Below are 12,701 nucleotides of genomic sequence, written 5' to 3' on the forward strand. Positions count from 1 at the left end.
ATGATAGTAGCATGTCGGTTCAGTAAATTATCCTTGTTATCATTTACCTACTCGAGGGCGAGTAGGAACTAAGCTTAGGGATGCTTGATACGTCTCAAACGTATCTATAATTTCTTATGTTCCATGCTAGTTTTATGACAATACTCACATGTTTTATATACACTTTATATCATTTTGATGCATTTTCCGGCACTAACCTTTTAACAAGGTGCCGAAGCGCCAGCTCTCGTTTTCTCGCTGTTTTTGGTTTCAGAAATCCTACACAGAAAATATTCTCGGAATTGGACGAAACAAAAGTCCACAGTCTTATTTTCCACGGAGCCTTCCAGAAGTCCGAAGAGGAGACGAAGAGGGGCGACGAGGCGGCCACACCCTAGGGGGGCGCGGCCCCACCCCTGGCCACGCCGCCCTATGGGGTGGGCCCCTCGAGCGTCCCCCGACTCTGCCCCTTCGCCTATTTAATCTCTCCGTCGCGAAAACCCTACTATCGAGAGCCACGGTACGAGAAAAGTTACTGTGACGCCGCCGCCGCCAATCCCATCTCGGGGATTCGAGAGATCGCCTCCGCACCCCGCCGGAGAGGGGAATCATCACCGGAGGGCTCTACATCACCATGCCCGCCTCCGACCGATGCGTGAGTAGTTCATCCTTGGACTATGGGTCCATAGCAGTAGCTAGATGGTTGTATTCTCCTCTTGTGCTATCATGTTTAGATCTTGTGAGCTTCCTATCATGATCAAGATCATCTATTTGTAATGCTACATGTTGTATTTGTTGGGATCCGATGAATATGGAATACTATGTCAAGTTGATTATTGATCTATCATATATGTGTTGTTTATGATCTTGCATGCTCTCCGTTGCTAGTAGAGGGCCAAGTTTATACTTGTAACTCCAAGAGGGGGTATTTATGCTCGATAGTGGGTTCATGCCTCCATTGAATCTGGGACAGTGACAGAAAGTTCTAAGGTTATGTATGTGTTGTTGCCACTAGGGATAAAATATCAATGCTTTGTCTAAGGATATTTGTATTGTTTACATTGCACACAGTACTTAATGCAATTGTCTGTTGTTTGCAACTTAATACTGGAAGGGGTGCGGATGCTAACCCGAAGGTGGACTTTTTAGGCATAGATGCATGCCGGATAGCGGTCTATGTTCTTTGTCGTAATGCCCTAAGTAAATCTCATATTAGTCATCATGATATGTATGTGCATTGTTATGCCCTCTCTATTTGTCAATTGCCCAACTGTAATTTATTCACCCAACATGCTATTTATCTTATTGGAGAGACACCACTAGTGAACTATGGACCCCGGTCCATTCTTTTACATCTGAAATACAATCTACTGCAATCACTGTTCTATGTTGTTCTTTGCAAAAAAACATCATTCTCCACACCATACGTTTAATCCTTTGTTTACAGCAAGCCGGTGAGATTGACAACCTCGCTGTTAAGTTGGGGCAAAGTATTTTGATTGTGTTGTACAGGTTCCACGTTGGCGCCGGAATCCCTGGTGTTGCGCCGCACTACACTCCTTCACCAACAACCTTCGCGTGGCCTTCATCTCGTATTGGTTCGATAACCTTGGTTTCTTACTGAGGGAAAACTTGCTGCTGTACGCATCACACCTTCCTCTTGGGGTTCCCAACGGACGTGTGCTTTACCGTCACAAGCACTAGCCACATCATGCAACAAATGTTAATATGACAAAAATGTGAAGGCTAAATATTGGAATCATTATCATTGCAAACATGATTAATAACTTAAATGCATAAATATGACAAAGATAGGAGGAACAAATCTCGGCACTCATAACCAACAAATTATCCATACTTAGATATTACAACTTCATTGAACTCAAAAACCAACTTAAAACCATCTCGACATAAAGTTGATTCGCTGACGAGATTTTTGTTGATAGAGAGAACATGTTGCACATTCTTCGGTTGTATAGTCTTCCACGGAGTGAACCTCAAATTTACCGTACCAACCCTGTGAACAAAAGCATATGAGTCGTTTTCCACCAGCACATGAAGAAGTCCTTTCGACTTGATAATAAAAAAACATGAAAAATATTAGAACATACATGTGTATTGGCTCCCATGTCAATCCACTATTTAGGAGAACGACATACCGAAAGCATGCATATGATTTGAGAATATCTCAATTGATCTCTAGCAATCTTTGATTCTTTTAAAGTAGCACATTTGAATCATAAGGTGTTAGAGAAAACTTGCAGTCGCTATACTCAAAATGATTTATTATCCTTTTCACATAGTGAGACTAAAGCAGTCTAATTCTATCGTTATCATCCTTCAACAGCTTGATTTTGGGCCATACTACTGCTAGTGGCCATATCGTATGGGCCTACTCGAATTGGTGCTTTGGGCCAATGCCAGCCCAGTGAAACCCAGACCACTAAACCTCACTTAAGACAAAGAACGCAGAGCTAAAAATGACTAGATTGCAAAGATGTGCATCGCTAGCACAAGCTTCCAAAAATGTAGGACGCATCTCACTGCCAAAAACACCAAAAAGGAAGGCCTGGGCAAGTCGCGATAGAAGAAAAGGACGGCAGCAGCTAAGGGAAGAGCTAGCAGCCAACCGGCCGAGAGGTATGCGTACGATTTTCTCCCATCTTCTTTGTTTCCAGACAACGATTTTCTCCCATCTATCCACAGGGAGCCGCCGTGCTGGCTGTGTGGCTTCCAACCGCCGGCACAGGAGTACAGTCCATTGGCAGACGGGCTCAATCCGCGAGTGTCGCACCTGCTTCACTCGATGCGCTGTCCCCGATTTCCACCGGACGTGGACGTTGGAGGAGATAAAGATGAGAAGGAGGTAGAGAGAAGAAGGGAGGACAGAGGAGGAAGAGAGCGGTGAACCTTGCGAGGGAGCTTCAGGATGCAGACCGAGACTGCTCCTCAGTTCTCTTCAGCTGCCATGAAGAGAACCAGTGACTGGTAAGTACCTTCACTCTGCTCCCTGCTAGTGTCAGTGAGCTCATCTTTCGTTTGGCGCCATGAGAGTTTGTTTACATTTTCAGATCATTCGTGGTTTTTTTTTAGAAGATCATTCGTGGTTTTGCTGCTCTTTTGTGTCTCATTTATTTTCACTGCCCTTCGATTAGCTCGATCCGCCGGTGCTTCCTAGTTTAACATGGTATTATCCATCTGTAACCGATCAGTCCACTTCCCTACATCCATGATTAGTTAGCTGTTCACGAGCTTCCTTTGTTCCTTTTCAACGTAAACAATCACCGTGATTCGCTAGCGTTTTCAACCAAGCAAAAACGTGCAACGAAAAGCCCTTCTGATGTGAACCTGAAGTTCCTCATGTGGATTAGTTGTTCACGAGCTCGAGCAAATTACTGATGCAGGATCCGTTCACAAGAATTCCCGAGCGATATTACCATCCAAGTTGGGGAGAGCACCTTCAACCTGCACAAGGTAACCAACTAGTGTTCTAGAGATCACACGAATCAGCAAAATCCCAAGTGCTAACGTGTATGCGATGTTCCTGCAGCTGCCATTGGCGTCTAAATGCGGCTACATCAGGAAGCAGGTGTCAGGGGCCAACGGCTCCCGGGTCACCCACCTCGAGATCGCGGGCATGCCCGGCGACGCCAAGGCGTTCGACCTCGTCATCAAGTTCTGCTACGGCGTCAACTTCGAGATCACGGCCGACAACGTCGCCATGCTGCGCTGCGCCGCCGAGCACCTGGAGATGACCGAGGAGTGCAAGCCGGGGAACCTGATCGGCAGGGCGGAGGCCTACCTGGAAGAGGTGGCGCTGGCGAGCCTCGCGGGCGCGGTCACCGCGCTCCGCAGTGCCGAGGAGCTCCTCCCGGCGTCCGACAAGGTGCGGCTCATCGGCAGGTGCATCGACGCCGTCGCGACCATGACGTGCGGCGACGGGGGTGGCGACGATGGCGGACTGAAGCCCGTGGACGAGTACTGGTGGGTCGACGAGCTGACGGCGCTGCGGATCGACACGTTTCAGAGAGTCATGATCGCCATGAAGGCCAGAGGGTTCAAGGGCATCGCCATGGGGACTATGATCATGCTCTACGCTCAGAAGTCTCTTCGAAGACTGGTCAGATCAGTCGAACACATCACCACAGTATACAGTACATTAGCACTCTTGCCAGAGCCTGACATTGCCGACATGTTTGCAGGACATGAACGGTAGAGACAGGAAGAAGATGGAGCCTCGGCAGGAGCACGAGAAGCGTGTGGTCCTCGAGACGATCGTGAGCCTGCTGCCGAGGGAGAAGAACACCATGTCGGTCAGCTTCCTGTCGATGCTGCTCCGAGCGGCGATCTACCTGGACACGTCGCTAGCGTGTCGGCTCGACCTGGAGGGGCGGATGGCCGGGCAGCTCGGCCAGGCCGTGCTCGACGACCTCCTCATCCCGTCCTCCTCTCCCGAAGGCGCTGGCGCGACGGCCTTCGATGTCGACGCTGTGCAGAGGATCATGGCTGGCTACCTGGAGCACGAGGGCGAGGCGACCCGGCTGGACTACAACACCGACGACGACTTCGTCTCGGCGGCATCGCCGCCCAACGACGTCGGGCCGGTCGGCAGGCTCATGGAGAGCTACCTCGCCGAGATCTCGTCGGACGTGAACCTGCCGGTCGACAAGTTCACTTGTCTCGCCGAGCTCATCCCGGAGCGCGCCAGGTTCAACGAGGACGGCATGTACCGCGCCATCGACATCTACTTGAAGGTCCGTTTGATCGGATTCGATCTTGATTCATTGACTTGTTTAAGTGCTCGATCTTGATTCATATACTAGCTTAAGTGCTGAAATGTGATGGTTTCGGCAGGCCCATCCGTCGCTGAGCGAGGGCGAGAGGAAGAAGGTGTGCAGCGTGATGGACTGCCAGAAGCTGTCGCGGGAGGCGTGCGCGCACGCGGCGCAGAACGACCGACTGCCGATGCAGACGGTCGTGCAGGTGCTGTACCACGAGCAGCGGCGCCTCCGCTTGCCGCCCTCGCAGCCTCCGAGCGGCGCACCATCTTACGCCGGAGGGGAGTCGCCGGCGCTATCGTACAGGCCAACGCCGAGCTTCAACGGGCGGGACCGGAGCGCGCCGTCAAGCGAGGTGTCGCGGCTGCAGCGAGAGAACGACGAGCTCAGGATGGAGCTGCTCCAGATGAAGATGCGGCTCAGGGACCCCTCGGCGGCGCCGCCGCCGCAGCCGCCGCTTGCGGCAGCGCCTAGCGGAGGCCGGAGCTTCCCACCGTCGGGGAAGCCGCCTCTGCCGAAGAAGCCGGGCGGCGGCAGCGGCGGTGGCGGGTTCATGAAGAAGCTCGGACGGCTCAACCCGTTCGTCCGTGACCCTGTGGCCGCCGGCAAGGTCCGCACGAAGCCGGCCAAGGATCGGAGGCACTCCATTTCTTGATACTCTTTACTTAAGATCAATAAGCATGTTAGTGTAGTATGGATGTAGTGTACAGTTTGTAATTTGTGCCACCATTATGTGATCGACACGTATCATGTCAAGTTCCTATTGAAGAAACTCAAGCCATTGTAAAATTTTGGACAGTATACACTGTACAGAGTTGTCTTCCACCGCAAAGCTGGCTGGTTGGATTATTACGACGCGCTCTACTAACATGGAAGCATCTGACGTGATCGCGACCATTCTCTCCCGTCTCTACCGGTGAGATTACGATAACGTTGTTCTGGCTAGCAATGCACCTCCTACATGATCTGGAATTTGGCCCTTGTACATCAATACGCCATACGGACATGAGACAACATGGTACAGTACTTAGAACAAACCAAAATGTGAACGGAAGGAGATCACGGCATCATCTATCAGAAGGTGACCAAGTTGCAGCCACCTACCATGAAGTATTGGCCGGCACCTTTAGCTCTCTCTATATGGACAACACATGACTCGTTCAGGGCAAAACTCAACCAATTTGATTCAGGACATGACATCAAGCGTTTTACAGTGCCTGGGTCAAAACAATTCTAGAGTTCCAGTGCAACACATGTTCAAGACAAGCCATTACCTATTCCCTTTTTACAGACTTGTAATACTAGTAGATACGTGTGTTTTTAGAGGCATACATCAGCTTCGGATCTTGATACTAGCTGTGCCACTCTATCCCACTTGTCACTAAACCATGATTGCGTGTGCAAAACCGTTCAGAAGTCAGGCTATATCCTCCTCCTTGTTTTCATCGAGAAGCCATTGACCAGAAGTTCAGCAGAAAGGAAGGCGTAAGAGCAAACCAGCTCATGAATGCCATCGCCGTCGCGGTCTCGAAACTCCCACAGTGGTTTTCGCCACATATGTTCAGATCATTATCGATTAAGACGGTGATGCCTGCTGACGAGCATGCTGCACCGAAGGTCAGTGCTGCCGTGATCTACCAAGAAACAACCATGGTCACTATATTAGATTTCACGCAGGCAAAAACGATGTGTACACATTTTTCCAGAACAAATCTAAAATGCAGTAAAAATGCGATTTCATTCAATTGTCATAATCTAAGCATGCTTTTTTTTTATCTCACAGCAAGATTTCTTAGTCACAAAACTAATATAGCATCGATTTTACAAAAGATACCATGGACAAGTGCACTGCACTTAGTACATTTCATATATATCTCAACACCTATCTTTGGAATCATAATAAAAAGTGGATTTGCCAAGTGAATTTCAAAAGCACTAGAAACATGAACAAAAAGATGTATATTGACCTACCCCATCTCCGATAGCAAAAAGACAAACAGCACGACGGTTCCGTAAGCAACGCTTAACAAGCAATGCATAGACATCCACGATGGCAAGTGAAAAGCTCCACAGGCATTGAAGTATGGTTGCTGCAACAAGATAGCTGCCCAAAACAGCAACCCGTCAATTTGTTATCACGTTAAATGAACAAACATTTAAGATTATAAAAAAGCCTTGAGGTTCAAGGATGTCTAATATTGAGCAGAAAACTAAAAATACAGATAAGCAGTGTTGGAACAGAAACTTGACTGCAGCAGAAAAATATCGAAGAAACTAGACACAACATAGCTTCTTTTTATAAGTTCAAAGCATGAACACTATCTGTGTTGCTTGCTGTAAGATGGGCCCAACAAAGAAGTGCTCACCCCTGTCTCTTATTATAATACTCCCTCCCGCCCAAATTAATTGGAGCGGACGGCAGTTTTGGTATTGATTTAGTTTGTCATGGCCTGCGACAATTAATTTGGGCTGGAGGGAGTATATATTTTGGATCATCCACACATCACACTGATGCAAATGTTAAATTACAGACGTGAAATAGGCATGCCCACATAATAAGAAGTTACGAAACCACAGCAGTCTACATGCTTGAAAAGGCTTAGCTAAAACTTTAAAATATTAAAAGTAACATAATGCTACACTGAAGTACATAATATGATCAATATTCCATACTGTATGATCCAACTGGTAAATTTTCATCTAAGATCCTTCAGTAGTAACTACTCCCTCCGTCCCTAAACAAGTTGCTAAATTTGTTCAGATACGGACGTATATAAATATATCTTAGTTATAGATACATCCGTATCTAGAAAACGTTAAGAAGCTTTATTTGGGACACAGGGAGTTCATAATTAAATTGAAAGATTGGGACCCTATCGTTCTATGCAAACCCAGCATAGTAGTACCAGAAACTGTTTAGTAAGGTAAAGCAATGCCACAAGCCTTCCATTAAGGGTAAAGCTACTTTGAAGTATATCTGTTAGCAGGGTTTTCAGTTCAGTCCCCAGTCTGTTGTTTCTTAGCCTCTTTTTAATTTCCTGACTTGTGTTCTCTAGCTTTGGTTTTCGGCCTATTTTAACCCTGTTTGCAATATCTATAAGGTAGATTTTGCACTGCTACTCCTCAGTCTTTGCCAGAAAGAAAATTTTGCACTCCAAGTCTCCAACTCATAAAAAAAACCCAACAGTATGGATGATACATTTGTGGTCTCGGTTTTGCTATGGTAGATAACGTCACAATTAACTCTTCTGCCCATAGAAATTTCATGAATTGTGCACAGAAATGCAGTTTAGTAAACTGAAGATAAGTAATTAACGATAGAATGTGCTTATACTTATTAGCAAGGCTCTTGCGTTCTGGCATGTATAAAAAATAATTCCAGACATCTATAAGGCCATTAAGTACATGCATATTTATGTAGGTGGGCAAACTAAATCAAGTAAAACTAGTATTGTCACAAACAGGATAATATTCTTTTTGACAATTATGAATTATTGTTCAGTCAGTGTGTACTGAATATCTCAGCGGCACAATCCCCTGGCACAGACTACTAGTGAGCTAGAATAGGAAGGGAATGATGATGGCAGATAGATAGATAGATAGATAGATATTCTCTTTTGCACAACGCGCTACAAACAAGCAGGTGCATTTTAGCCCTCGCCTTCTCATCAGTGAGGCAATCAATTGCATTCAAGATGGAGAAAGTTGCCCAAAAAGGATGAGAAACAAAGAGTAACGAGCTTGCTACCCAGTCGCCTAGCGTTAGTTCAGTTTCAGGCGAGGCAGGGTTGACCCCAGCCCGCAGGGTTTCCAGAATTTGCATTGCAAACAGCACTCATCAGAAGCTATGGGAGCCTACTGCCGAATTGAGCTAAGTTCCAGCACAGGACTTGCACAGGGGAGCGGTGCCTAGCGTTAACTGCCCCAACAACAACAGCGAGGTCCCCAGCTCCAAAAGCGCGCACGCACGCGCGGGCGGGCGGGCCAAGCAGATCGGAACGCGATTCCTTTCTTGAACAAGCTAGAGACGTAAAGGATCGATGCTCCTAGCAACGCGGAAGACGAGGGGCTAGTAGTAGGTGGTTACCAGAAGGCGGTGACGGAGGGGAAGTCGTTGGTGGAAGCCATGACGGCGAGCGCGACGGCGGCGAAGGCGAACTGCGCGACGCGGAGGCCGAGGCCCCCCGCGGTGCCGGGCATCCCCGGCAGGTCCTTCATGAGCACGCCCGTGGGCTGCCCCACCGGATCCGTCGGCGGCGGCGCCTCCACCGGGTGCACCGCCGGCCTGCTCGCGAACATCGTCCCTCGCCGGCGTGGGATGGGTGGGTGGGGCGGAGGGTTTCTTCGCTGCTGGGGGAGTGGATTCGGGTGGAGAAGGGGAGCGAGCGGGCCAGAAGCGTCGGGCTCGATCGGGGAGAGGGATGGAGGTGGTTCTGCTTGGCCGGGGCGAAAAAGAGACGGCAGCCCCCGACGGCGTGCCCTGCCGTGTGGGTGTGGGTGTGGGTGTGGGTGGGGGCCTCTCTCGTCTCCCCTTCCGGCTTCCGTGTCTTGGAGCCTTGGAGGGAAATGGGACCCCAGCGTGCTGACTTTGCTACTTTGCTTGCTTGGCCTTTTTTTTTTTTTTGGGTTTACTAAGAGCAATTCCAATAATATAGCCAACTCATTGGCTATAACAAGATGCCATATCATTTGTAGTCATTATATAGCTAACATGTATAATAGTTGGCTGTAAGAATGTAGTACTTTACTAATATATGGCCCATCTTTCACTCTCACAAAGTACCTAGGAGCACGTGCAAGAGCTGGCTATTGCATAGTAGCTCACCTCCCTTCTCTCTCCTCTTCTCTCTCCTCCAACTCATCTAAAATATATTAGTTAATGTCTTATAGTCAGCTGACTGGACTCTATTGTACTTGCTCTAATCTGAATCCTAGGCGAAACTAATCTCTCCTGCCAAACTATTTCCAAACCTATCCCATAAGAGCATCTCTACCTGAACCCGTAAAAGGATTGAAAACGAGGCAAAACCAAAAAAAATTCGACCGAATACCCAAATCGGTTTGTATTTGTAGCGGCCAACCTATCCCATAAGAGCATCTCTACCTGCGCCCGTAAAAGGATTGAAAACGAGGCAAAACCAAAAAAAACTCGACCGAATACCCAAATCGGTTTGTATTTGTAGTGGCCGCTCGAGCGAACCGAACGGTGGATCCATATCTAGAGCGCGCTGAAATTTCACCGCACGCAACTGCTCGCTCTCTCTCCCTCCCCGCGTCGCCACCACATTCCGCCGCCACCGCACCACCCGATTCGCCCGAGCCTGGCATCCCGGAGCTAGCGCAGGTCGTCCCGCACCCCGCCCGCGGTTCCTCGCCCAGCTCCTGGTGCCGCCGCCACGCCGTCCGAATCGAGGATGAGCTCGCGTGATGAGTTCGTCGACGTCGATCTGTCCGATTCGTCGAGCTCGGACGATTCCGACCTCGACGAGCTCCTCCAGGACGACGAGGTGGAGGCCACCATCCTCCTCCTCTCCGTCAAGGAGCTGGAGGACCGCGCGAAGCTGCTGAATCAGAGGCGCGGGTCGGCGCTTGGCCGGAACCACATCCACCAAAATCGCATCCTCGGCCACGAGCAGCTGGTGGAGGACTACTTCGCCGAGGTACATACCTATCCGCCGCATTTATTCCGTAGGAGGTATCGCATGCGCCGTAGTTTGTTCGTCAAAATCATCAAGGCCCGCGAAGCCAATTCGAATTGCTTCAAGCAACGTAGAAATGCCGCCGGCGTGACGGGTTTCAGCCCGTTTCAAAAAATCTCGGCTACCATTAGGGTGATTGCATATGGCATCCCTGCGGATTACACCGATGAGTATCTTGAATTGGCCAAGATGCTACCACGAAGTTGGTGCGTATGTTTGCTCGCATGATTATCAAGTTGTTTGGGCCAACCTATCTCCGAGCTCCCAACGAGGATGACACAAAAAGATTGATGGACATCAATGAGAAAAGAGGTTGGTTTGGCATGCTTGGTAGTCTTGATTATATGCATTGGACATGGAAGAGTTGTCCCAAGGCATGGCATGGACAGTACTGTGGCAAGAGCAAAGATGCTACCATTGTACTTGAGGCCGTTGCATCACAAGATTTATGGATTTGGCATTGTTTTTTGTTTGCCGGGAACACTCAATGGCATCAACGTGCTGCAAAGATCCCCTTTATTTGCAAAATTAGCAAATGGGGAAGCACCCACTACAACTACAAGGTCATGAACAATGAGTATACAATGTGATACTGTATTACCTAGCCGATGGCATCTATCCGAATTGAGCAACTTTTGTTAAGTCTGTGAAGGATCCCCGAGACAGAATAGAAGCTGAATTTGCCAAAGCTGAAGAAGCAGCTCGCAAGGATATTGAGAGAGCTTTCGGTGTTTTGCAAGCCAGGTTTGCCATTGTTCGTGGCCCAGCCCAGTTTTGGGACAAAAAAATCCTTGTGAACATAATGACATGTTGTGTGATTCTTCACAACATGATCACCGAGGATGAAAGAGAGTTAAGCTTGCCCTGCTTGTATGACAACGTTGGCACCCGAGTGGAACCCCAACGCAATCCGGATCGCATTGAAGCATTCCTTGAAATGCATCGGCAGATTGAGAATACCAGTACCCATGCCCAGCTCGTTTATGATCTGAAAATGCACCACTGGCAGCGACATGCCCGTCGCCTTTGATCCTACCATTCCATTCCTTTATGTGTGACATGTATCATTGTTGAGACATTTGTTCATTTGTTCAATTTTTCGAGAATTGTTGTAATTTGGTTGTTGTGGGTATACTTTATGGGTATATCAACGGCATGGCCTAGATCCGGCAAGCCCGGGTGGCCCATGGTTGGTGGTGAGGCATGTGGCCCATCGGGCGGCCCAGTTGCTGTAGATCATGAAGGATGAGGTCCAGCCCAGGAACGGAAGCCGGATCTCAACCGACCTACGAAGGAGGCCGGATCCGTGACAGCCCATGAAGTATCCGGATCCGAGCAGTACTTGGAGGAAGGCGGATCCTTGATGTACACGGCAAGACATTGTACCGTAGTTAGGCAACTTGTATTCCGGCTAGGACTCTCCATGTAAACCCTAGATCCGTGCGCCTTTATAAGCCGGATCCTGGGAGCCCTAGAGGCACAACCACAACTCATTGTAACAACGCGAAATCGCCCGCATAATTCCGGACAAGCAGCAAGTAGGGCCCCGTTATCGTGCGGGTGTTCCGAAGCTGGGTAAATCGCGTACCACCGTCCCGTGTGCACTCCGCCCCTATGGCCCCTACTTCTTCTCCCCTCGTGAGGATCCCTCCTCCGAGGTACCGTCGATTAGGCAACGACGGCTGGCGCCCACCGTGGGGCCTCGTGGCGTCTGGAGGCCGGAACCGGGAGGATTCCGCCATGGGAAGCTACGACGACACCATCGCTGTGGGGCGCGTCCTCTACGCCGGAAATCTGCCGATCGTCCCTCCGGATGAGTGTTGGATTCCGGCTAGGACAAACCCCGTCAAGCTCTCCATCGTCCCAATTGGCGGCATACACATCTTCATCGGGGAAACCGTCGATTCCGACGGAAACCCACTGGTAAGTAATGCAGACGCGACCGCCGCAGGACGCTGTCGCGAAGATCCGATCTGAGATGCAGGAGCTTCCCAAGGAAGATTCCGCCTCGGATCTGGAACTTTCAAAGCCCACCCAATCCGCCCCTGAGCAGGAAACAATGGTGGAAGACCAATGCAGATCCGCCTGGGTCTCCCAGGTGTTAGAAAAGCAGAGATGCCACTTCGTACACTTCTTGGCCCATACCGCCGGAACCGCCCCTCAAGGAGACGGAGCTGGTCCCGAGCGAGTAGAGGCACCGGAAAACGACGCGGATCCGGATCAGGCTGAGCCTCGTCGGAGAAAG

General features: G+C 49.4%; 2 protein-coding genes across 3 annotated transcripts; one reads left to right on the forward strand and one right to left on the reverse strand.

Annotated features, from left to right (window-relative positions):
• Nucleotides 1-2,700: 2,700 nt before the first annotated feature.
• LOC124701712 (BTB/POZ domain-containing protein SR1IP1) lies at nucleotides 2,701-5,555 on the forward strand. 2 transcript variants are annotated; one of them, XM_047233806.1, is made up of 6 exons: nucleotides 2,703-2,967; nucleotides 3,384-3,453; nucleotides 3,530-4,099; nucleotides 4,182-4,733; nucleotides 4,834-5,189; nucleotides 5,302-5,425. In XM_047233806.1, the coding sequence occupies exons 1-6, from the start codon at nucleotides 2,909-2,911 to the stop codon at nucleotides 5,312-5,314; spliced, it is 1,620 nt and encodes a 539-aa protein (XP_047089762.1). In that variant the 5' UTR covers nucleotides 2,703-2,908; the 3' UTR covers nucleotides 5,315-5,425. The 2 variants fall into 2 exon arrangements, with proteins under 2 accessions (XP_047089761.1, XP_047089762.1); XM_047233805.1 differs by having other exon boundaries at nucleotides 2,701-2,967; nucleotides 4,834-5,555.
• Nucleotides 5,556-5,916: 361 nt separating this feature from the next.
• On the reverse strand, nucleotides 5,917-9,056 carry LOC124696482 (CASP-like protein 5A1). The gene is made up of 3 exons (XM_047229209.1): nucleotides 8,845-9,056; nucleotides 6,729-6,861; nucleotides 5,917-6,391 (listed from the first exon to the last, which is right to left on the reverse strand). The coding sequence occupies exons 1-3, from the start codon at nucleotides 9,054-9,056 to the stop codon at nucleotides 6,200-6,202; spliced, it is 537 nt and encodes a 178-aa protein (XP_047085165.1). The 3' UTR covers nucleotides 5,917-6,199.
• Nucleotides 9,057-12,701: the final 3,645 nt, after the last annotated feature.

This window comes from Lolium rigidum, chromosome 3 (assembly GCF_022539505.1).
Source record: "Lolium rigidum isolate FL_2022 chromosome 3, APGP_CSIRO_Lrig_0.1, whole genome shotgun sequence".
In the NCBI taxonomy this organism is placed as follows: domain Eukaryota; kingdom Viridiplantae; phylum Streptophyta; class Magnoliopsida; order Poales; family Poaceae; genus Lolium; species Lolium rigidum.

Coding starts and splice junctions, on each gene's coding strand:
- LOC124701712 (XM_047233805.1), top strand. CDS start 2,909: ATGCAGACCGAGACTGCTCCTCAGTTCTCTTCAGCTGCCATGAAGAGA. Junction 4,100..4,181: donor AGAAGTCTCTTCGAAGACTG/GTCAGATCAGTC, acceptor ACATGTTTGCAG/GACATGAACGGTAGAGACAG. Junction 4,734..4,833: donor CCATCGACATCTACTTGAAG/GTCCGTTTGATC, acceptor TGGTTTCGGCAG/GCCCATCCGTCGCTGAGCGA.
- LOC124696482 (XM_047229209.1), bottom strand. CDS start 9,056: ATGTTCGCGAGCAGGCCGGCGGTGCACCCGGTGGAGGCGCCGCCGCCG. Junction 6,862..8,844: donor CCCTCCGTCACCGCCTTCTG/GTAACCACCTAC, acceptor TGTTTTGGGCAG/CTATCTTGTTGCAGCAACCA. Junction 6,392..6,728: donor TTTTTGCTATCGGAGATGGG/GTAGGTCAATAT, acceptor GTTTCTTGGTAG/ATCACGGCAGCACTGACCTT.